The following is a 25,433-nucleotide window of genomic DNA, read 5'->3' as shown; positions in this document are numbered from 1 at the left end:
ACACCCGGTGCAGAATGGGGTGCAGAGCTTGGCGTACCTCTCGCTTGTGACACGGATGCGCTCATCGCTGGACGACTGCTGCTCATCCTCCTTTTCCCGGAAGTGCTCCTGCACGCACTGCTCCTCAAACTCATGTAGTTTTTTCAGCTCCTCGTCACTGAGGAACAGCTCTGTTTAAGGGAAGAAGTGTGGGGGACATCAGGAACCACTCCAGAAGGATCGGTTTAGCTGTGCCATTGAAAATTTTATACTCTGACTTTGATTACGCTTTAATTCTATACCGGGATAGGTAGTTTCTTGATGACTTCAAGTAGTTGTTAACCCCCCTCTGTCCCTCCGTTCCCTCCCCCAACCTCCCCCCAACCCCGCCCGAAGATTGGAGCAAAAATACAGGGGCTGGAGAGATGGCTCAGCGGTTAAGAGCACGGACTGCTCTTCCAAAGGTCATGAGTTCAAATCCCAGCAACCACATGTTGGCTCGCAACCATCTGTAATGAGATCTGATGCCCTCTTCTGGGATGTCTGAAGACAGCTACAGTGTACTTAGATATAATAATAAATAAATCTTTAAAAAAAATAAAATAAAATAGAAAGACAAAGTGAATTGCATCTGCTTGGAAAGCAAAAAGGTTTCCCAGAAAACACTTTGCACATTACTGTACAAGCAGCCAAGCTTATGTAGCTTCTTCTCTCACCCTCTTCAGATGGAATATATTAATACATTTAAAGAGGTGTTGAAGCATATGGAAGTGTATACGGAAGGAAGACTTTTGAGAATTTCAGTGTCTGGCCGCCATGATTTGGCTTGGGTTACAATATAAGTGAGCAAAGCTAGAATACACAAACCCCAGGAAACACTCTAAAGTACTCAGCAGTTGGGCACTATGTTTTTCACACACCACAGTATTTTGCTGAGGTTGCTATGGAAGTGTCTTTTGTTTTTTAAATTAGCCCATAAATAGAAATGAAGAATCCCCCAGCGTACTCAACCCACGGTCCCGCTCCTCCTGGTCCCCTTCTCTCTTTTTCCTGCATCGACCGCTGAGACGCATAACGATGATGTATATGTGGCTTAAGATGATCATTGGCGGGGGCAGGACTGGCCTGTCGTGAAATGTCATGATCAGTTGGTATCGCTGGAACTTCCACACTTGATTGGATATTGACTTGACTTCAAAGAAGGTATTGCTTTAAAAGGAAGACATTTTTATAGTTACTTTCTTTTGTGATCTCAGGGTCATTCGTTAATTGGGTTTAAGTGAAAATACACCATGAGATGGAGTTGGTCCGATCTCGCTGAGGCTGATTCCTGTTTGCCTTGTCCCAGTGTGGGTTATCTATGCTCAAAGGCACATAGCACGTTTGTTGAATTTTGGTGTCCACTATTCTCTTGAAAACCACACGGAAGTCTCCTCGATGTGCTAGTTCACATGTGTAAAGGTACTTTGAAGAGTTAAAACATTCAATTCAGCCAGACAGTGATGGCACATGCCTTTAATCTCAGCACTTGGGAGGCAGAGGCAGGTGGATTTGAGTTCGAGGCCAGCCTGGTCTACAGAGTGAGTTCCAAGGGCAGCCAGGACTATACAGAGAAACCCTGTCTCGAAAAACAAAACAAAACAAAATTTGATTCAAATCAAAGAATTTGTACCTTGGAGATGAGCTGCTGACTACTGAACTTATCTGACTGGAGTGCACATTATTTTGGATATGGGTAAGTGTGATCTTTGTCATATTTAGCTTCCAGCAGGAGCCAGTCAATGTGTGATTGCACTGTCTCCTAGCCCTGGAGCTTTAAGAAAGCCCATTGTTGTCTAGAGAACTCGGAGGTCTCCTTTCTCAAGCTGCAGCTGGGGCCTGTTCTCTACAATGCCTAGACTTTACAAGTCTAGGGAGAATTTTTCTCCATATTTTTTCAGTTTAGCAGATCTTTGGTTTTTCTCCTCTCCTCTCCTCTCTTCTCCTCTCCTCTCCTCTCCTCTCTTCTTTTCTTTTCTTTTCTTTTCTTAGCCTGGGTCTCATGGAGTCCAAGCTGGGTGTGAACCTGCTCTGTGGTGAGGGTAACTTTGAACACCTTGACCACCTTGCTTCTACTTCCCCAAACCATCTTAGAATGTAAAAAATGTATCTTCCAACATGTATCAAGTATTGTCACCATCCTTGGCAACTATCAAATAGGTAGTTCTATAAAAAGCTGGATGTAGTAATTTAAGCCATTTTGCCACTCTGCCTCATAAGATTTGGTATTTTATGTATAAAATAACCACAGCAGTTTGTGGAGTTAGCAGTTTTGTGCGTCTCTGGCGGTGAATGAAAAGCACAACTTCTTCAAGACGTCTCTATCTTGGGATACTTCTGCCTAAGAAAATATTTCCATTAGATTAAAATGTGTGCTTCAGTGTTAAAATACTAGCTGAGATTAAATTTAAATGTATTTGAGTGTGAACATTTGATTAAAGTTGAAAAAATAGACCACAAAAAACCCCTATCCCTTGAAAAGCTTTAGTAAACGTCTCTGAACATATATGCAGGTATTGCCATAACTTTCTGTAGAGCAATGGACAACAGCCATGAGGCCTCTGTCATGCTCTGTCATGATACGTACTTGAAAACAGCAATCAGTAAGTTGACCAGCAGGATGTTGGCCACCAGGAGATAACAGGCCATGAGGGCAGGTGTGAGCCAGGCACCAGGGATGCAGGGTGGGAGCCTCTTGCCTTCCTCATCGTAGAGATTTTCACCACAAGGAGCTGAAAAAAATGTGAGGTGGCGGGGGGCACTTTTTTTGTATATGTAACAAAAGGACAAATATCTATCATATGTGTTTTAAATAACTTATTTCTTTTGGAGTGATATATACAAGATTGTGCATGCACATGTATGTATCTGTATGTGGAGGCCAGATGTTCTCCACCCTATTTTTTAAGGCAAGGTCTCTGTCTCTGTCTCTGTCTCTGTCTCTCTGTCTCTCTGTCTCTCTGTCTCTCTGTCTCTCTGTCTCTGTCTCTGTCTCTCTGTCTCTGTCTCTCCCTCTCCCTCTCCCTCTCCCTCTCCCTCTCCCTCTCCCTCTCCCTCTCCCTCCCTCTCTCTCTCTCTCTCTCTCTCTCTCTGTCTTACTGAGCCTGTAGTTTGTTGTTTTGACTACAGTAGAGCCAGCAAGCCCCAGGGCTCTCCCTGTTAGGTATGTGTTGCCGCACTTGACGTTTTACATGGGTTCTAGAGAATAGAGCTCAGTTGTGCTTTCACAGCAAGCGCTTTACCCACTGAGTCGTCTCCTCAGCCCTATTTAGTTTGAGATATATCTTACTACGTAACCCAGGCTGGTCTCAAATTTTAAATCCTCCTGCCTCAGCTTCTCATATGCTGGGACTACAGTTACCCACCACACTTGACTTATTTTGATTTTGTACTTCATAAGCAGTAATATTCTAAGCAAAAACATCAAATCATATGAAGAGGATAATATAAAACTTACTCTGAGATAGTCATAGTGAGATTGTTGTATTTGCAGATATTTTCCATTTTCTTATTCATCACACCTCATTTAGAAGCTTTGTTTGTTTGGTAGTGCCAGAAAAATAAAACATGGGCTTGCACATGCTAGACAGGCATTCTGCAATTGAGCCTCACCCCATTTTTATACAAGTTCTTAATGAGTAAGCCATCTCATTTACCATTATTGTGTATCTTCTTGTGTTGTCTATTAGAAGCCTATTCTGTTTTTTTTACTGTTTGCCATTATCTGACACTGTCTTCTTGTTATTTTCTTGGCTGCATTGTGCATCGAGTCTGAAAACACTTTGGTTTCAGTGGGGTAGGGGGTCCCTGCCACCCTCTCAGATCAACTGTGGAGTCGTGTTTGAATCTGTTCACTTAAGAGACCTATTTCCCAAAGTGGGAGAAATTGGATAATCCCAATGTGGAACTTATAGTCTGCTTACTTTTACTTGAAGCCTAGAAAGGTATTGGCCTCAGAAAACTGAAGACATGTTTTAAAATAGGCTAAGAATATCAGTGATCAGCTGAGAGAAAAGGTTATTTAATGAAACACTTCTCAAAGTAAATCCACCAATTCCATGTGAACTTACGGTTGATTTCCATGGCGTAGACTAGATGATCATTGGATACGAGGAGTGTGTGTTGTGTTTCAGTTGTCCCAGGGGTTTGGGGGGAGAAAACAAGATGGTGGTTGAGAGGAACATAAAACAATTTACCAACTGTAGCACTGATTTGTTGCTAGGAGATGCGAAGACTCAAGCCTGAGAGTTACACATTGATGCTTGGAAGCAGTGCTCTGCTTAGAATAAAAGTGCCTATCATTAATTCTGAGAAACGGATTTCATGAATATTTATCTAGCCATATGTCTGTGAGCCACAGCTCCAGCTCAAGAGTTAAGCACTGGAAAGACACAAAGTTGCTGGCTGATGATCCTTTTAACTTTTGAGTTGAACAACCAAGCACTCCCTGAATCCTACTGTGAAAAACTCATCAGCACAAATGGATACCAAGGGACAGCGAAACAGCCAGATGAGGAACTAAAAACCTGCATTTAATGATGTTACTAGAAAAAAGTATAGTCTTTTTGTTTACCTCTTTATCATCTCTCATTAACCAGTATAATTAAAATCATGAGTAGTAAAAATCTTACAGTCTATAGTCCAGAACATTCTGTTTGCTTGCTTTAAATATACATTTAATTACATTCTTTTTTAGACAATTTCTCACATGTATACAATGTGTACTGACCACTTACATCCCCACCTTTCTGTCTCCCCTGTCAACCTCCCCACCGCAGCCCTAGAAATGTCTCTCTCCTATTTATGACTAGTCATTTGTTTTGTGACCCTCTTTGATTAATTAGCACCGCCTGTACGCCCATGACTTTGGTGCTATTCTTTGGAGTCTGGTGGGCTCCCCAGAGGCTACACAACTAAAGACAGTGATTCTTCCCCTGTCCCAGAGTCTATTGATAGTGATAGCCAATAGATCAGAGGTAAAGGGTTAGGGCTCTGTGAATCCTTCCCATTTCCTTGACTAATTGATAGTCCTTGTCTGGTGTGGGCCCTGTACAGGTAACTATAGTTGTTGTGAATTAATGAATGTAATAGCTAGGGCTACATCATATGATGTTACAGCCACCAACTCAAGGGAAGTGAGATTCAGAACTCTAGAGAGTGGGTTTTAGAGAAAAATAGCGGATACTTCAAAATCTGCACTCCAGTCTGTACTTATTTCTTTATAAAACCATTGAGTGCCTATGGCGGAATGAAAACTACGTTACTTCCAAATTAATGAGTGCTCTTCCATTAATTTGGAACTGATCATCTGCCCTGGAAGCAGGGAAGAGAGTCTTACTATGAATTCTAGTCTTACGGTCTATCTGGTCTGCAAACACCTCTCCATAGATCATCCAGTAGGGCATGTAGAAGATGTTCCGGGCCAGTTTCCAAGAAGGCTTCTCCTCTGGGTGCAAGATGGCTTGCCGAGCCACTCCAAAACTCATCAGCACAACCAGCATAATGACCACAAAGTACAGCATATCAATCATCTGCATAGGAAGAACACAGTTGGACTTCTGGACCAAGTTCACACTGGCTCATGCTCTTGTACTCTCCAGAGGTGTCACTTTAGTTATGATGAAGAAAGCTCTCCCGTCTTTCCTTCTCATCCACAGGCTTTTTATATTTGTGTTATTCCAGACCCTGCTGCCTTCATCTGCACGGGATCCTTCTTGCTTTTCTTTTATTGCTGTCCATCATTCTAGTTTGGTTCTAGAATGCCTCTCATGAAAGGTTTTTGACTTATGCTTTTTAGTTTGTATCTAGACTACCCAACTCTAAAGGCCACATGTTAAAGGGTTAGTTTTCAAGTTGACACTATTGCTCCCCAGGATGGAGATGAGACCTTCAGAGGTGTGGTTTTCTGAGAGGTCCTTAAGGCATCAGGATGAGGGTTGGACTTTGTCACCTCCCTTTCTCTTTTCTCTTTGCCTTACTCTGTAAGCATGCTTGCTCTAACATGTACTCTGGCATGAGGTACTCCTTTGACACACACTCAAAGTAATAGGTTCAGCCAACCATGCCTGTGAGCTGGAATATATATTTGCTTTTATAAGTTGTATTTTATTATGGTGACAAAAAGCCAAACGACACACCCATACACAGATGTTCTTCTGGTAATTATAACTGCAAACAGAGAAAGGGTTGGCCATGGTGGCACTCCAATACTTGAAGGTAGAAGTGGGGAAGGGGGTGGTTTGTGATTTTGAGGCCACTTTGGTCTACATAATGATTGCCAGGCCAGCCAGGGCTAGCAAAGATCCTGTCTTACAAATGACAAAAAAAGTAGAAAAAGGAATGACTCATCTCAGAAAACATGGGAGGTTTTAGGAGCAACAGCAAGAGAGGATGCATCTTGGAAATAAAGACAGGAAGAATTGTGAGGACACACATGAGTGCTGAGTGCTCTGGATGCTAAGCTGATGTAAATCCCATTTCCTCCCTTTTATGTGGTGCTATGGGTTGAACATATGTGCTGGCAGGGACTGAGCTACATTGCCCGTGCGAAACCATTATGACCCCCAATTTAAACAAAAACACTTTTCTATGTATATGTGTGCCTTGCTTACAAGTTTGTCTGCACTATATACATGCAGTGCCAATGGAAGGTGTCAGATCACTTGGGACTGGAGTTACAGACAGATGTGGGCCAACATGGTGCTGCTTGGTTTCAAACAAACTCAGATTTTTAGAAGCTAGTGCTCTTAACCATTTAGCCATCTCTCTAGATCCCGTAATCCTTAATTTTGAACATCTCTGAATATAAGGGTCCTTACTGGAATTAACTAAACCATATGTCCTGTAGCTCAAATCCACTGGCTCTATTAAGTTAATAATTATTATTCTATTATCCCATTAGTTGATTGTTATGTAACAGAAGATGGCCTTACTTCTGGAACTAGTCCTAACACAATCCATTTTAGTAGTTAGGAATAACTTGTTGGTTTGTGAGCAGTCTTACATTCTGTGACATGCTTTGAAATTAATGTCATCATGGATTTTTCTCATACTAATCACCCAAAGAACATAGCCACCCCGACTAGAGCATATGAGCCAAAGACTGTTGGGCTACAGGGAGGGGCCAACCTTAGGTCTCACTGTCACTGACTTCTGCCAAAGACTAGGAAGTTATCAATCTGAATTTCACTATGAGAGCTTTCTAAAATGGATACTACTTCTTAAAATATAAAATCCAGATCCTAGTGTGAATTATTTCTGTGATGGTTCTAGCTTCCAAGATATAGAACAAGTATATCAAAATACAATAGTTGCTGCTGAATTATTTTTTAAATTTAAAATTATTTTATCTTTTATGTATGTGTGCTTTGCCTGCATGTATGTCTATGCAACGTATATACAGTGTATTCAGAAGTGAGAAGATGGTGTTGGATCCCTGGTACTGGAATTACAGATGGTTTTTAGCCACCATGTGGATCCTGGGAATCAAACCCAGGTCATCTGGAAGAACAACCAGTATTCTTAATCACACCCCAGCTGCCTGCTATTGAACTCTTACTACATCTAAGAACTTAGACTCTCTTATGTCCTGGGACAGCAAAGCAAATTCTTAGAAAAGTGAAGGACGTTTTCTTTTCTCTTATTATTGAAATATAATCAGTACAGAATCAGAACACATTTGATAAATGGCAGTTATCATACTAAGTTTAAATATGACATGGAAGAAGGAAGATGCCATTTATCAAGTCCCTGGTACACAGTGAGAGATAAATGTGTATGTAAGGGTGTGTATAGGAAATCTGCAACTCATGCTTTCCTGTTGGAGTTTATGAAGATGTCAGCATGCAGGCTGCACACATACACAAGTATGCAATTGCGTATGTTAAACCAGCTGCAAAGAAAGACCAACCCAAATCAAAGGAAGCCACACCCTAGCTTGGGCTGGTGGTCTAATGCCAGGTTGTCTGGTTACTCATAGGGAATTGTTACTAACCATCTTTCCAATCATCATCACATAGGGGCCAAGATATTTGTTGACACCAAAGATGTCTAACACTCGGATGTACCAGAGGATGATATCCACGCAGTAGATGACCCGACCATAGCCCATGTATGGCTGGTTCTGGAGACGAAGGATGGCCCCAACCATGAACATGGAGATGGCCACGAGGTCTGTGATGTTCCAGTACTCCTGGAGCCACACTTTGATTTTTTGGCTGAGTTTGCCTGGTTCCGACATGAGGATCTGCAAGTAAATCCCAAAGAGCAGTAAGCTGAGAGGGTCCTATTAGACACCTTATCTTCATTAGACTCTACGAAAGATAAGAGTGCTAGGACAGTCCAGGGCATCCGGGGCCTTTGTGGCTCAAGAACTCTGCACATGAATTTTTCTGGCAGAGGGTATATCTAGAGGGGGAAATTCCACAGAATCCTCTCTGTTCTTAGATGCAGGGGTTTCGTAGACTCCGGAAATGCCTTCCAAATTGTCTCCTTCTGGCTGTAATTAGAGCAGCTGCCTTTTGGTTCCCTTTTTAATTATCTGGACTCATGCCTGTTGGCTCACATTCCAGAACTCTACAGAAGGACAACTCTAGAGCAGGGACAAGTTCTCTGTTACCACAGAAGGATGACCCACCTGGCAGAGGGTGGCTGGATGGGACTGGGAAACACGGGCTTGCCAAAATTCCTTCTCAAGTTAGACATGAGAAGTCAGGGAAAGTTGAACCAGATTTTCCCTCCTGTTTGAGATATCCTTTTTCTGCTTCACCGCTGACTAAGAGGGCACTTCCACAGAGTAAAGTGGAAACTATTCAGCCAGCAGTATGCATAGTCATACATATAAAGTCATGGCAGGCACAGCGGAAGCACACAGGGTACACGGTAGCCACGCCAGGGTACCCCTTCAGCTTTGGAAATCATGGGGAGATCCAGGGATTCCAGGGCCAGTGGGATGTTAGCTGCCTATCAACTAACACAGAAGAGCTCGCTGTCTCAGCGAGCCATTTGTGCTGGCCGATCGCTGCCCCTGCCTCTCCTGTAACTATTGACAGGATCCAGATCTTGATGGTGGGATAGCAAGGTCAGTGGGTAGAGGCACTTGCCATGCAAGCCTGGTGACCTGAGTTTGATTGCCTGGGACCCACATAAAGGTAGAGAGACAAAAATGGATTCCCAAAATTGTCCTCTGACTGCTACATGTGTGTCCCCTCACCCCCACATCCTACACGTCATATAATGGTAAGATAGGCCCCTTGGGAAGTCCTGGATTGTAACAGCCACAGAAATTTAATGGAGCTGAGCCAGAGAAGCAATAGAAGTCATGTAAGAGGCTGGGGTGTAGAGGGAATTCCCAGCACTCTTGGTTGCTCAGCTGTCACTTGACCAATGACATCAAACTTACTCTACTGGATGAGGTCAATAGTAATTACAAAATAACAGTATTGGTTCTATGTGTGGTTTTTCACTTTAAGCTTTTGTTCTGCCTAGATAAAAACTTGCTGTTTGTCAGTGAATGTAGTTAAGTTCAGACTTGTGGGTGACAGCAGAAAGACCCATCCTCAGTGGTGTTTCCTCTGCTTCCTGCAGAAACTGCCTTCTTGACTGCCCCCCCCCGCACTCCCCCCCCCCATGTCTGTGTAGGCGTGTTTGTTCTTTTTCAGCACTTCTTTTAGAAACTGGGCCCCTCTGCTTGCAGCTGATGCTCTGGGTCCCACCCAGGTTCCCTGATGCCTCTCACTAGGTGGGCATGCCACCCATCTGCTGCTGTAAAGCCCACACCTGCCCCATTCTGGGAGGCCTGCCCTTGGGTAATTGGAGTCACGGCTGTGCTTGGTGCCAAACAACTGATGTGGGTAAGAAACTCCTCTCCCTTCTTTCAGGTTTTATCTTTCAGTGGGATCACATTGAGAACAGCCTCTTGGCTGAAGCCACACCTCGTTCAGCTCCTTCTCCTCTGGCCCTCCTTCCCTCGCTTCCTCCAACCAAGAACTCTATTTCCACGCAGCCCGTGAACAAGAGACCAATGGTGCAAGTGCACAATGTGGCCCAAAGTCCCCAGTTACAGCATAAATGCCATTCCTGGGCCTGGGGAGGAGGCTCTGTGGGCGAAGTGTCTCTTGTGCAAGCATGAGGCCCTGAGTTCAGATGCCTGGATATGGCGGTGTGTGCCTATAACCCTAGTGCTGTGATGGGGGCAGAAATGTTGTAGAGACCGAGGGAGCCAGAGACTTTCTCACCAGCCAGTCTTACTAAAACAGCGAGTTTCAGACTCATTTAAGAGACCCTGCTTTAAGCATGAAGGTAGAGAAATGATCGAACGAAGCCAACCTGCACCAGCATGGGCGGGTCTACCCACATGGATGGGTGCATTCACTCAGATGCGCACATGCATGCTCAAGGACATGTGCAGGCGAGAGTGTGGGTGCTCATGCTCGGGACACACAAACACGCACACACACCTACCTACCGTTTAAAAACTGCTATCTCATGTATCCCTCCAGTTTAACTCTCGGGTCTTAAAAGGCAGCCAAAATCTGTGCCTATTTGTAACTATTGGCTTATCTCAAGTAGCTGGCAGCATTTGGTGTAGCTTGTTTATACACTCAAACCTACTTTTATTATTGTGTCATTTATTTTTCCCTGTGTTTTGAACTGTGAGTTAAAACTCAGTCAGAGCGAGGGGGTGTACACATCAGAAACAAGCGAAGAGAATGACTCGGAATGGTGATGCCTCGAAGGAAGGGAGCCATGCATAAAACTCTGCATTACTAGCATCTGAAATTGAACTCAGCCGTTAGTGGGTGTGGCGTGGGGGGCGTGGCAGACAAGCCTTTTCAATAATCACCTCTCGTATTTTCTCTAATGCCAGGCTCACAATGTACGAGATGACAATCCATTCTTGGGGTGAGGGCCATCCATCCATCCGCACCAGGATGACATAATTGAACAGCAACAAGTAGCCCAAGTAGGAGATCTGAAAAAGGAAAAGATGGTAGGTGTGTCTCAGAGATAACATTCGGTGCTTAATCTATAAAGGGTTCTTTCTTCCCATAGACTAACCTACTTAGAGGACACCCATCCTTCATGCAGATCACTGGTGTTGAAGCTGAGGTAGCTTGGGGGGTGTCCTACACCTTGGGACAATACAGGCTCTGACCTAGACAGCCCATGCTCTGCCGACTATATCTTTGTTATGGAGTTGCAAGAATCATATTGTACAAGGAAGCCTTTTTGGTTTGCTAGTGTGTGTGTGTGTGTGTGTGTGTGTGTGTGTGTGTGTGTGTGTGTGTCTTTTACATTCTAGGAAAATGGCAAGGGTGATTTAGCATTCCTGCCTCACCCAACTTGCTCTTAAATTTCCCCATTGTAGATGGGCAACTGAGAAGTTAGGTGAGGCCAGGTGGATGAATTCTCTGTGAAGGCCCATAGTGCCGGCCTATGAGTTCCCCCCCTCCTCCATTCCCTGGTTTCCAGTGGCAGGTCTGAGATATTCTGTGGCCACAACAAATTATTTTTTGACAAGGAAAGGGGAAGGATTGGGATGGGGGAGAGTTGAGGCACATGGGGAAAGGGCATGGCTGGAGGGAGGTTCTTTACAGCTGGCTCGCCAGAATGGCGCTGTGCCCAAACTATCTCACCCCTGGGCATGACTCTGTTCTCGTGTCCTGTCCTGCTCTTGCAACCAGTGAGCCTCATTCCCAAAGGAGCATAGACAGACCTAAGCCTGGAAAATGACCTGCTATTTCCAAGCCCATCTGTTTGGTGAGGGCTTTAGAGAAGACAGTCTTCGTTAACTCTGAGTGTGTTTATGATCTGGGTTCAGCCTTGCTATTGTTTCTATTGGAAATGCTCCCATTGGCCCATGTGTTAAACACTTTGTTCCCAGCCTGTGGTGCAGTCTTTAAGAGCTGGGGCCCAGGAGGAGGTCAGTGGGGGTGGGCCTTCTGAGGGAATACTGAGACTGAGCGTCTTCTCTTTACTTTCCTTTGTTCCACAGCTGTGGGGCGTGTGGTTCCTCTCTGCCACAGACTCCCAGCTATGGTGTACTACCTTACCACAGGTCCAAGAACACCAGGACTGTCTGACAGGGACTGAATCATCAGTACCATGAGCTGAAAGAACCCTGATCTCTTTATAGGTTGGTCAGTTTAGGTGTGTATTATAGCGATAGAAAGCTGACACAAGCTATATTCTTTTACTATCCATGTCAAGTTAGTGGGGGAAAAGAGATCTGTGAGTCTGCTCTCTTTAATTCATTAGTCGGTTTTGTTTTAAAACATTTTCTTACATTTACTTGAGAAATCTTTCTGTGTGTAGGTATTTTGCCTGCATGTATGTCTGAGTAACATGTGCTTGGCATCTGTGGATGCCAGAAGAGGGTATTGGATACCCAGGAACTGCAGTTACAGACAGTTGTGAGTTACCATGTGGATGCTGGGAATTGAACCCAGGACCTCTAGAAAGGCCAACAGTGCTTTTAACTGTTAATCCATCTATCTTTTCCCCCATTTTGTTTATCTTGAAGCCGAACAAAACTTCCCTAAGTTTTAATTACAAATTTAATTGCAAATAGATTATGGCTATTTTGCTCCATGAAGTCATGGGGGCCTCGGATGGCCAATATCCTTACATAAAATACATAAAATATGTATGACAATATATTGGGATCTTATTTTAAAGTCCTCAACTGGTCCTAGTTTTGTTTTTAGCTCAATGAACTTTTGGACAACTTTTGAAACTTTTGAAATTTTTCTTGATTCCATTGTAGCTCTCAGTATTCCCCACATGACCAAGGGCAATTGTTAGGGATGGCCTTACTGTGTAAAACCAGAACTTGACAATGGGCGCATTATAGAATTCACAGATCTTTGTTCCAATGGGAATGCTCCTCTGCTTTTTGTGCTCATTCTCCTCATCCCCCTTTCTCGAGCCAGCATCTGCATTTGCATCCTGGAAAACAGCACAGTATATGGCAGGTAGTCTGCAGGTGGGGATAGGACAGCTCCAACACCTGGCAGGTGGTCTGCAGGTGGGAATAGGCCATCTCTAATACCTGGCAGGTGGTCTGCAGGTGGGAATAGGCCATCACCAACACCTGGCAGGTGGCCTGCAGGTGGGAATAGGCCATCTCCAACACCTGGCAGGTGGTCTGCAGGTGGGAATAAGCCATTTCTAGCACATGGCAGGTAGCCTGCAGGTGGGCCTTTCCAGCACAAAGTGGCCTTAACGGGAAAATTCTCTGAGTGACTGTTAGCAAGCTTTCTAAATCCATGATAAACCAAATCTTAACACTGAAAATGAGAGCCAAGTGACCCTCTTGGGTGCCACTGACCACATTCTCTTCTTCCTTTTCTTTGCCATCTTCATTCTCCTTGGATGTTTGATAGGATAAGTCATCATATGTACGGAATTCCAAAAACAAGATGGTGGGAGGGATAAGGATCCCCATGATGACCTACAAGAGGAAGAACAAACCAAGTTTTAGGCTGTGGTGATTCTAAGAAAATCTAGTCTCTGATGAGCCAGCACTTTGGTTTTTCTCTCTTTCCCCTTTTATATCACACATTGGTAGCCTATGGACAGGTGCTATCCATATTTTGGGAAGGTCTCTTGAGTTAATCCTTCTTGGATATGTACTCATATTGGACCCGGAGAGTACTCTACTGATTCACCAACTGTTGATACCAAAACCTGTGGATACTTATGGTCTTTAAGTAACATTATTTGCATATCATCTGCACACATCCTTCCACATGCTCTGAATCATGTCTAGATTGCTGCTAACCTAATGCAATGTCAATGCTGGGTTAAAAGCTGTCATATTGTATTGCTTAGGGAGTAAGGAGGGGAAAAAATGACATATTCACTCAGTTCAGATGTATTTACAAATACTGTCTTCTTTATTACATATCCATCACCCATCTAGTGTGTACATATCACATACCACAGTGAATTTGTAGATATCAAAGCACAACTTTGGAGAGTTGGCTCCCTCCTTCAAGCTATGGGTGTCAGGGATGGACCTTGGGCTGTCCAGCTTGGCATCAAACACCTTTGCCCACCACACCATCTTGAAAGCCTCTAAAGAGGCTCTCCTTAGAGCTGGAGAGCTGAGTGTACAATTAAACGTGTAAAGTTAGACTGTCCACATTTGTCAGTTAAATAGGGGCTTGAACTGCATTCATCCGTGCTCCTGTGATTCATGGCTGTGTGTGCTGGGTATTTGGTAGAATCATGAGAAGTTTGAAAAACTGTTTTTTTTCTTTTTCAAAAGAGAAATGACAAGCAATGGCATGTGTAATCCAGATTCTAAAAAGCTACGATCTAACACTGAATCTCCACGCAGGTCAGTTGGGACAGAGGCTTAGCTAGAGTCCTTGCCTCATGGACGCATCCCTGCACTAGATCCCAACATCATAAAACCAGGCTACCCAAACAAAGCAAGCACACAACTAAATTAAAATCTAGTACCATCTCTGTTTTATATAAAAAATACTTCAGTGTGAGGAGAATATATGTGTACTTAGAGTTGGGAGGTTCATGTGACTCACAGAGGAAAGGATGAGCTCCACCCAGAGGATGAAAGGATACAGTGGCTCACTGCTGTTTTATCAGGTGCTTCTCTATGGCCCACTGATTACTAAAAAGACTCCAAGTTTAATCCTAACCAAACCTGAATCTCAACTTTGTGTGTGTGGCTTTAATTTCACCCTGAAATTTCAATTTCCCATAAGGTTTCTTGTTAAGGATTATCAACAGTTCAACAGTGCAACAGTGTTTGCTTCCCAAAACCTGCAAGGCTAACACTCAGGGGCTTTCTAGCTGTTCATTCAATCTATCTATTCTCTCTTTCCGTCTGTCTCTGTCTCTCTGTCTCTCTGTCTCTCTGTCTCTCTGTCTCTCTGTCTCTGTCTCTGTGTCTCTGTCTCTGTCTCTCTCTCTGTCTCTTTGTCTCTGTCTCTCTGTCTCTCTGTCTCTGTCTGTCTCTGTCTCTGTCTCTGTCTCTGTCTCTCTCTGTCTCTTTGTCTCTGTCTCTCTGTCTCTGTCTGTCTCTGTCTCTGTCTCTGTCTCTGTCTCTGTCTCTCTCTCTCTCTCTCTCTCTCTCTCTCTCTGCATGTTGTGCACATGTATGTGGTACATGAGCTCATGTGGGGGCCAGAGGACCTCAGGTGTCATTCCACAGGAGTGGCTACTTAGTTTGGTTTGGTTTGTTGATACAGGGTTTCTCATAGGCCTGGAAGTCACCAGTTAAAGTTTCCTGTCTGGCTTTCATCTCCAGGGACCCGTCTATCACATCTCACTGCACCGAGACTACATGTCTGACTTTTTTGTTGTTGTTTTTTTTTAATCATGATTTCTGGGGATCAAACTTAGGCCCTCATGCTTAAGTGACTGAAGGATCCCCCATGTCCTCATCCTGTTCTTCCTGAGTACAACCTTCTCAGGTCTAACCAAGCCTCTGTATTTATTTAGTCTACATGCCTTTCACTCAGTTGCATACATTTTGCATGGCAGGGGAGGGGTGCTGAGAGGGTGTTGTAAAACACTGAGACTTATTTATCTGTTACTATTTTGAGATATGTGCATTGAAAGCAAAGTTTCAATGTTCGTCTAGCTTATTTTGTATTTATTTTTGAAGTACTCGGAATTAAACCCAGGATGTCTTGCACCCAGGCAAGGGCTCTGCCACTGAGCAGTATATAGTCCTGTCTCTAATTTTGCTTTGCCCACAGTTTACTAACTTGTCCAAGCTGACTCAAACTCACTCTTCAGCTCAGGCAAACCTTAAACTTGCAACCTTCTTGCCTCAGCTTCCCACGAAGCCAGGATCACAGGTGAGCCGTCCTGGCCTGTCTCTTTGCCTGTTTTTGACAATCTGCTTTCTTTGTACATTTGACTTTTTATTCTGTTGCTATGTCGGGACTGAACCCCAGGCCTCATGTAAGCTAGGCAAACATTGTACCATAGAACTACATCCCTGGCTCTCCTCATGTGTTTTAAATAGCTGGATCAGGTTTCTAAAAAGTTTCCAGGTTCCAAATGTCTCTCCATTCAAAACTGTGAAGACAAAGGCCTTGTTTCTCTGCAGCCTTCTGGGCTTCAGTGCTGCCAATGACTCGTGATGCCGACCCAGCATTCCTCACTTCACACTTGACCTGTTTTCTTCAACGCCTGTTTGATCTTGCCATTCTGAAGGCAAACTGTATTTGTTGATAGCCAAGGCTATATACAATATCAATCTAGCAAATTTGCACATTGTGTAGAATTGGATAGCGAGGCAAAGTCTCTTCTGCTAATCACTGTGCCATACAGGATGAGTGTTTTTAACACTGCAAACTCTCAACCTATCACAATGCCAGAAGTGGAAAATCACCTGACTTGATGTAATGAGCCATAGTCAAAATGCAGACACCCTAGAAATAGCAAATAAAATGAACTTTTAGGCTGTGCATATAAAGTGAATGTGAAACACTTAATTTTGCATTTGGACTTGAATACCATCTCCAAGATAGCTTATTAGGGCTATGCAAAAATTCCAGACCTAAAAAGAAACTGGAAACACTTTTGGCCCCAGACATTTCAGAGAATTGACACTGAACCTGCCGTGTTAAGACTCTATTCTCACTGAGATCTCATAGAACCACCATAATATTACCATTAGACAGTCGGATTATCAAACCTTTTCTCAAGATAATCTAGGAGTTTGTTAACAGCGGTTTTTCTCCCAACAAATCTTCAGACCTTCTCATTGCTTCATATTGTCTCCTAAGGCACGTGTAAGGGAGACACCGTAAGCTAAAATACTGTGGAAGCAGAGGTCAAATCTGTACTTTGATTTAGATTAATTTATTTTTATGCACGTGGGGGTGTTTTGTTTGCATGTATTTATTTGCATGGGCACTATGTGCATGCAGTTCTTGGGAAGGCCATAAGAGGGCATTGGATCTCCACAGACATTTGTTAACCAATGTGGTGCTGGGAATGGAACCTGTACCCTCTGCCAGGGTGGTTTTAACCATTGAGACATCTCTTCAGTCCCCAGGTCTGTGCTTCAAACTTAAGTGGGTGACCTGTCTGGAGAGCATGATCAGTCATGGTAGGTTCCAGCTGAAAATACAGACTATACCAAGAGCTCTGTAAGCCAGGCATGGTGGCTATACTGGGACTGGAGTGTCTGACCACCTCAGCTCAGGTCCTATCCCACACGGAGTGGCTCAGACGTTGGGCCACTTAAACTCCAAGCTTTGAGTTGCTCGTCTGTAAAGCTAGAACTGTTGTAGTGGCTCCTTCCTGAGGTTGCTCAGGAGAATGCAGCGTCCTCCTTATCCCCCATAACCACCAGTGGATGCCAGAAACGCAGTGCTGACCTGTGCTTACTCTCTGTGTGCTGTCTATATGTCCTGTCGCATCGCCACCTAGTGGCAGAGCTAGTGTGCCGTACATTTTACATCTTGGTGTCTCCTGGGAGTCTCTCCTCTTTGAGAGACTGTTAGTGTGATCCTAGCCTGATGGCCTCGGCACACCCACCTTCAGGCCAGGGTTCTTTCTCATGCGAAGCCTTCCCATCCACATGTCTGTCAGCAGCATCTGGCTGCAGGTGTGAGCGATGAAGTCCCGGTGCTTGGCTGCCACAGCCAGCTTAAGGCAGGTGGAGTTGCTCCAGTTTTTGAGCTCATAGGTCAGAAGTTTCATGGCAACCTGCTCATCATGCTTGTAAGACTGGTCTAACAGCTCCACAGCGAGCTGGCCAAAATCTCTGGAGGGAAAGAAGATGTCGGCGGTGATGAAACCATAGAGGTTATGCGATTGTCCTTAAATATATGTGCCCAAGGTAACCTGGGGCGCCATAAGACACAGAGCACAGGGTTGAAAGTGGCTTTGAGGTCCTCTGTACATTCTCAAGACCTGTCACCAGAGGAGCGGGCAGCAAATAGCAGGCTCTGTGATTGGTCAGGAAGGGGACTGGTTGCTCTTCCTGCAACAGAGCTTTGGGTGAACTAGCTATGTCCTTCAGGTCCCCAGGAGACATAGCCCTTTTCCTTGGGCTGTACACAGAACAGTGAGGCAGATGGAACAGGCAATATCTGTGGGATTGCAAGTGGTAACCAGTGGCTGCTTCTGGAACCGCAAGGAGTGGGGCATGTGGAGCACCAGGATGACTTGTGGGGTTGGTTAGGTTCTGATTCTAATGGGTGGGTGTTGGCCACGCCCACGTGTTTGATAAAAGCCAAACATTTCAACCATGTGCTTTTCATGTGTTGTGTAAGATTTCAACAAGGTCTTGATTCCAAGATAGTCCAACATGCTCTGTGCAATGAGATAGAGTATAGTTGTCAAAGAGCCCAGAGCAAGAGATCTGATTGCTAATGGTGTGGGGCAAGTGTCACCAGACAAAAACTGGGAAGGTTGAATGGATTCAGAAACTCTGGTATTGTCATATCTAAGACCTGTCGGCGTTTTATCTGCTCCCGACCCAGTTCCCATCCTGGAGCATGTGACCATGGCACCCCACATTAGGATTGTGATCCCTAGTCATGTAGCACAGAGCACAGAGTTCTCCATATTAATGAGGTATCTAGATGAGCCACCCTGAGGATTTAGCCAATAAGTTTCCCTTCTTGGACATTCCTTCTTGTAAAAGGTATTTAATCTCTGGTTCTCCCTGAGTAAGTTGTATTCACTCATTTTCTATGATGAACAATGAATGAATGAACAGTATGGGCAAGCATAGACTGTCTCTCTCATCAAGAACCACTCTGGGAGAGGGAGGGAGGAGAGCTTTCATCAAATAGATCCTCAACACATATGTATCCCATAGAAGGCCCCTCCATGCTCCTGGACACTTACATCTAAGCCAAGCCAGAGTCATCCTCCCTACCCCCCGACCCGCCTGTGCCAGGTAGGTCATGCAGGCCCATGCGGCCTCAGTTCTAGACTCCATGAGGTTTCCAGCAACAACTGGACACCCTGGAGTTTGGGATCCCCAGTCTCCTCAGCCTCAGCCTCAGCTTGCCTCATTTTTCACCTGGGCTGGCCCCCCCCCCATCTTAGGCTAAGCTCATAGCCTAATGCTACTCATTTTGTCTTCCCGAGCAGAGTCCACACACCCCAGTGGCAAGACAGAACACAGAACCACAGCCGGGGAGGTGTAGGAACAAGGGGCATAGAACGTGACACAGTTGAATTTTGAACATTGTTATTTTTTCTCATGACCTTGATTCCAATATTTAATGACAGCTATAGCTATAGCTATTTCCAGCTCCTTTGCCCTTTTGTTGTTGTTGTTGTTATGGGATATGGTTAAAATATGGCCACCTAGTTATTCTCCTTTGGTTTTGCCTCTCCATGTACAGGAGATTTTGTTGCAGTTATGAAGATGGAAATGAGGGAGGGACAGTGACCATTCCTGCCCATTGAAGATTCTGGAGTGTACAGTATTTTCTTTGCCTGATTGTTGGCTTCAGGGTGACACATCACCAAGGGAGGACTCTCTAGAAGGCAGGACTACATCCAGAAACCCAAGGTAGGTGAACATATCTCTGTTCTTAAAAGCATTGGGTTCTGGAGTTAGGGAAATGACTTGGTGGCTAAGAGCATTTGTCTTTCTTGCAGAGGACCTAGGCTCAGTTCCCAGCATCTACATGGTGGCTCACAACCACCTGTAACTCCAGTTCCAGGAGGTCGGAACATCCTCTTCTGACCTCCTCAGGCACCATGCATGCATCCACATGGTATACACACACACACACACACACACACACACACACACACACACACACACAACCTAAGAGAAAAGCCTTGGATTCTAACCCTTAGAGACCAGCTAATCATGTGAAAATGACAGAAACCAGAGCCCAAGCAGAAAGAATCCAAACAAAGCTGGGAGATGCTGGCACAGCTGCCTGGCTCAGCTGCCCCAAGTTCATGTGCCTATAAAGTCGTTTCTGGCCTCCAGCTTTCCAGTCTGTCACGGGACAAAACTGCAAAGAGCTGGTCTTTCCTAACATCAGACAATCCCCTGAACAAGCGGGAGGTCAGCATCGCTTCTTCAGACCATCACAGGAAAGACTGCTGTCCCCAGACTGCAGGAACAGGTAGGTAGACTCAGAATCATGGCTGACTGTAGCAGACGTGTCTGCAGAACCAGGGTGGGCTTAGGAAACATGAGCTAGAACCTATGAATTGCTGAATGTTTGCTGTGACCAAGTCCAAATGTGATCAAGACCAGGGCCCCACCAGACCAGGTTCTGACAGCTAATGTAGAACCCCCTCCTCTGGTAGGGGAAAAGGAAATCTGGCATTGAAATCTAGCAGGACTCTGCTCCCCTTAGCTAGGCCTGCTCTCAGGAGAAACTAGCTAACCAGAAAGTCCACCCTGCTGGGGCATAAGTGCCTAATCTATATGAAGAGAAAAAGACAGTGTTACCCGCCTTCAGACAGCTGCCCCAGCTCTAGGGGAAGAAAAATCCAGAAGTCCTCCTGACATCCGGTGCCCAGTACATAGATGCGCTGAAGTTTATATACAGCAGCTGTGAATATTTCTTTATAGATATTTACTTTCCTGCCTTTGATCATGTGCATGAGAAGGCAGCACTAAACCAGTAACAACTCAGAAATAAGCCAAAGGGACAGAAGTGAAAATACTGACAGATGTGATAGGCAAAGCCACTTATGAGTAAGCCTCAACCACATGGTCCTTAAGTGAGAAGTACAGTTGTCACGCCTTCAAGACGGAGAGCACCAGACAGCAGGCAACCTCATCCTCAGATTCCCTCAAGATACTCACTTGGAGTTGTTGTCCAGATCCTGGGAGATGTCATCCACCAGCTCGCTCTCAGAGGACTCGTGGGCCATGGCCTTGTAGAGCTTACAGGCCACCAAGGCCTTTGCCATGCACTCCTCCCCACGCTGCCACAGGAAGACCGCCATCTTCTGGCGCTTCATGAGCACGGCCCATACCATGAGCTCATGGAATGGGTACTGGAACCGACTCACAGCAGGGTCATCCACATCTATGTCAATCTCTTCCTCTTTCTTCTTCTTCTTTTTCTTCTTCCCTTTGGTTGGGGGTTCATCATCCTGAGGGGAGAGAATCACACTTTTTAAAAAAAAAAAAAAAAGTTCTTCCTAAGTGAGCAACAAATGGTTCTGGAGACTTCCGTGTCAGAAGCAGCTAAGAGAGTTGGTAAGCCAGGCTCTGGTCATCACTCCGTATACTGACTCTTTTGAGAAGGCACATATTTTTTGTTATGAAAAGCAAATCACTGAAAACCAAGTGAACTGGAAAGGAATCCCACTGGGTAAGCAGCTTCTTTTTTTCCATAGGGTTAACAGAGGAGACAAAACAAACATCCCCAAAACCTCCCCATCAACCAAATACAGAAAGCACAACAGGAAAGGCGAAGTCACTGTCTCTTCAAGGACATATCCCAACACAGCAGAACATCAATACTTGTTTGCAAGATGTAGCTGAACTAGAAACGGATAGAAACAGTGTTAAGTGGGGCCTGGTAGGCACAGGGCTATAATACCAACTCACCTGGAGACCGAGGCAGGAGGTCAGCAAGTTCAAGACCTGCCTGAGCTATGGAGTGAGATTCTGCCTCAAAATAAAAGTAGTGAGGTTGCTCTACAGCATGAGGAACTGAGTCTGTGTCCCTGTGCTGCGTAGACAGCCAGCTGAGGCAACATGTTCCCATAACCTGAGCACTAGGAAGCAGAGACAAGAGGATTCCTGGGCTCTGGTGGCCAAGCTGGTCTACCTAACCAATGAGGCGCAGCTTCAGTGAAAGACTACATTTCAAAAAATAAGATGAGGGGAAAGGGAGGGAGTGGGAGGATATGCGCATTTTTAAAAACTCAAGAGATAGGAAAAGTGGCCCAGAAGGTTTCTGCTGCCAAGCCTAAGGACCAGAGTTCAACTCCCAGAACCTACATGATGGAAGAAGAGAACTGACTTCTACAAGTTGTCCTGTGACTTCTACTGGCATGGAATGCACATGTGCACATGCGCACACACACACACACACACACACACACAAATAAGATGTAATTAAAGCTCTTCAGCAGGCTGAAAGGCCAGAATGTTGTATAAAAGCTTGTAAACGTGAACTTGAGAGTCTAGATGAAGTAACTTTAAGGAAAATGAAAATTACCAAGTTCAACTCCGTTAAGGCAGGAAGCCTGAATAAATTTTTATTTCCAGTATCTGTCATCAGGAAATGAAAAATAAACTGAAAACAGACTGGGAACAGAGTCTTACATTGAGGGAAGAATTGGGGCAGGAGGTATGGGAGGTTGGAGGGAGTTAATGGTTAGTGAGGCTGGATTTGATTGATTAAAACACACTATCTGCATGTATGAACTTCTCAATAAAAAAGAAAATTATTTTTAAAAGTATGATAATCTTGGGCTGAGGATATGGCTCAGTGGATAAAGTGTGTATCTCTGAAGTATGAGGACTAAGTTCAGGTCCCTAGCACTCAAATAAAAGCTGGGCAGCTGTCATACCTGCCTGCAGTCCTAGGCCTTGGATATCAGAGGCAGGAGATTTCGCCAAGCCACGCTGGTTAGATAGAGTAGTTGTAATTAGCAAGCTTCCACTTCAGTGAAAGCGCCTGCCTCAATAAATACAGGGAAGAGCAACTGAGGAAAACACAAGATAACAACCTCTGACGTGTGCACACTCAAACACATAGGAAAACACAGGCCACACACACACACACACACACACACACAGGAAAACACAGGCCACACACACACACAAACACAGGCCACATATATACATATAAACACATATATACACACACAATATACACACTCAAACACATGCATGTGCAGGAAAACACAGCCCCTCACACACAGGCAGGCACAAACACACACACACACACACACACACACACGTGCATGTGTACATGCACAAACCAGTTTAATTTTTAAAAGGTATATGAACTTTTTTATGATTCAGCCAACTCATCTAAGATTTTGGTGAATTGTACAAAGTACTTATTTGTGGGAAACACTGCTCAACTTTTGCTTCCCCAGAATGACAAAGGTATCATAAATAAAGTGCTGTAAATACGTTCTACTTACTTCCATTCCCAGAAGCTTAAGTGCTTTCGGCTGCATAACGAAGAAGCAGGAAAAGAAGTGAGTTTCAATATTTTGTATCACTATTAGTTCATGACAATATCCAGGTGGGTCAACGCTTTCATGTGGAAACTGCTTCTGTCAACAGAAGTCAGTTGGGGAGGACACACAGATACACAGCCTTCCTTGTAAGCAGAACCAAATGAGCCTTGCAGTACAAATTGCAGAGTGGGCGTGAGGAAAGCTTCCCACGGATCTGACCTGGTGTTTACATGACCCGAGATTTAACAGGCTGGAGCAAGAAGAAGCATCATAGCAGGTCAGGAATTGACTTTGATTTTGGTAGAGGAGTAGGGTCTACTGGGATAGGGTGTGAATAGCTTGCAGCAACTGTCCTGGATGACTCAGATGTACAAATGAGTTAGCTATGGTTGAACAGCAGGGAGCCCTGAACGTGTGTGGGGAAAAGATGTTTCTTCTTGTCCTTTGCTTTGGAAGACAATAGGAGCTCCAGAGGGAGGGCTATTGTGGGAAGGAAGGGAGGGCAGACATGCTTGACAGGTGCACTGCCTGACCCAGTCTTAAGAGGCCATGTGAATGGCTACATGCAAAATCTCGGAGGTCCCGAAGTGGGTGTCAGGGCAGAGGCTGGGTGGTGTCACTTTGGGACAGGTGAGGTAAAGAGCTGCATTCTGCACAAGTGGGCTCATGGGGAAGCACATCAAGGAACCACATGTCATTCTGGGAGGCACAGGACACTGTGTGTCTGCTGAGCTCTACCCTCTTAGGGCCAAACAAGTTGTTGTAGAGAGTCCGGAAGCTTTTCCGAGTGTAGTTGCAGCGGTAGGCACCACCCATGAGGTACTCCAGCACCAGTCCTATATCAATGAGGCTGATGTGGTAATCAGGTGGAAGGTTGCTCTGTAAGAAAAGGAGTTCACAGTGTATCATCATCCCAGAAGCAACTGGCAGTTACTGTAACAACAGTGTTCATTCTGTTACCATATGGTATACCGGAATGACAGGTTAAATCATATCCCAGAAATTGGCTTCCATTGAGAATAAAGAATTAGACACCCAACTACTATAGAGTCCACAGCACACCTGACAGACAGAGTGGTCGGCAGCTGGTGTATGGGGGTATGGGGAGCAGTGTGGTGCCATGGACTATCAGCAGATGTATTTGGATGACACATACCCTTAATCTGTCCTTACAGAGGAGGGGCTGGCCTCAGGGAGGGGCCAGGTTTCATGGAGAAAGTAGTGAGTCTCAAAGGAACCTGTAGGAGGCCACAGTATTTCTTAGAACTGGAGCCTCACTAGAGAAAGCTTTAAATGGCGCTGGGGTCCGGGAGTCAGCTCACACACCATACAAACACCAGTCTCAGTCAGACAGAGATGGTTTATTGAGCATGCACCCTCGGGAGGGCTGATCAATCAGTGTCACAAACCCAGACTCAGAAGAAGCTGGTTGTGACGTTGAGTCAAGATCCTATAGTGCTTCTTAAGCCTAAAATCTACAAACATCTATGCCAAATTATTCCACCAATCAAGATTTAGGGATAGGGGATCTTCTTAGGAACATATCTTTGTTGTCCACTTACCCTGCTTCCATTTGGTTGGAAAATTCATCTTGGGCAGGGGACTTGCCTTGTCTAACATTCATGTCTTAACTTGCCAACCAGAGTGTCAGTCACCCACATATGTCTCTTTCTGCCAAATAGAAGGAGGTCTTGGGAACTTAAGCTTTCCTGGGCCCTTACTCAAAATGGAAGTCTTATTTCAAATAGTTTCTTATATTGGTGTAGGTGTCTCTCTTATGTTGAGGTCCATCCTAGGGGCAGCGTATAAAAACAAATACCATAAAGGCTTATACACAGGTGCAGGAAGTGCTGCTGCGTGGTTGGTTCTGGTCCAGGCTTATTGTGGGTAACTAGACAGAGTAGTTCTATTACCAGGCTAGCCAGATAACAGTTACTTAGGCCTTAACATTCCATCTAGGCCTTAATATTTTACCTAGATCTTAACAAATGGTATTCAGTGACTCTGGGGACACTGGGTCTTCAGTAAAACACACTCAGCAGTTGTCTGGTATGACTAGGAGCTACCAAAAGGACGGAATCTAATCAATGTAGAAGAGAGTTTGCTGGGACCAAAGGTGAGAAGCAATGGTCTGAAGAGAGGCCCTTCCTGCATTGTGCCATTCCTTTACATCCCAGACCAGTTCATACATCTCATTGGTTTTGTAAGAGCTGAAATGAAGTTGGTATCCTCAGATCTGTTGACTGTCCTTTTTATAAGCAGATTTTTTTTTTTTTTTTACCACT

The 25,433-nt window shown here is 44.7% G+C and overlaps 1 protein-coding gene across 4 annotated transcripts in view; it reads right to left on the bottom strand.

Moving 5' to 3' along the window:
• The window catches only part of Trpm1 (transient receptor potential cation channel subfamily M member 1), a 116,884-nt gene that overhangs the window by 17,432 nt on the left and 74,019 nt on the right, over positions 1 to 25,433 (bottom strand). The window contains exons 14-26 of one of the 4 annotated variants that reach the window (XM_031386866.1): positions 23,887 to 24,027; positions 23,110 to 23,139; positions 20,804 to 21,096; positions 17,545 to 17,773; positions 13,349 to 13,471; positions 12,835 to 12,966; positions 10,862 to 10,990; positions 8,012 to 8,263; positions 5,375 to 5,549; positions 4,089 to 4,109; positions 2,606 to 2,750; positions 986 to 1,188; positions 38 to 170 (exon numbers count right to left, since the gene is read on the bottom strand). In XM_031386866.1, coding sequence (XP_031242726.1) covers positions 38 to 170; positions 986 to 1,188; positions 2,606 to 2,750; positions 4,089 to 4,109; positions 5,375 to 5,549; positions 8,012 to 8,263; positions 10,862 to 10,990; positions 12,835 to 12,966; positions 13,349 to 13,471; positions 17,545 to 17,773; positions 20,804 to 21,096; positions 23,110 to 23,139; positions 23,887 to 24,027 — 2,006 coding nt within the window. Of the gene's footprint in view, positions 1 to 37; positions 171 to 985; positions 1,189 to 2,605; positions 2,751 to 4,088; positions 4,110 to 5,356; positions 5,550 to 8,011; positions 8,264 to 10,861; positions 10,991 to 12,834; positions 12,967 to 13,348; positions 13,472 to 17,544; positions 17,774 to 20,803; positions 21,097 to 23,109; positions 23,140 to 23,616; positions 24,028 to 25,433 lie in introns of those variants that run through there. The other 3 variants (XM_031386867.1, XR_004123088.1, XM_031386868.1) reach the window with 3 other exon arrangements.

Source organism: Mastomys coucha, unplaced genomic scaffold, assembly GCF_008632895.1.
Source record: "Mastomys coucha isolate ucsf_1 unplaced genomic scaffold, UCSF_Mcou_1 pScaffold21, whole genome shotgun sequence".
NCBI classification, from domain to species: Eukaryota; Metazoa; Chordata; class Mammalia; order Rodentia; family Muridae; genus Mastomys; species Mastomys coucha.
The sequence above is the reverse complement of the archived record's forward strand: the minus strand, read 5'-3'. Positions and strand labels throughout refer to the sequence as shown.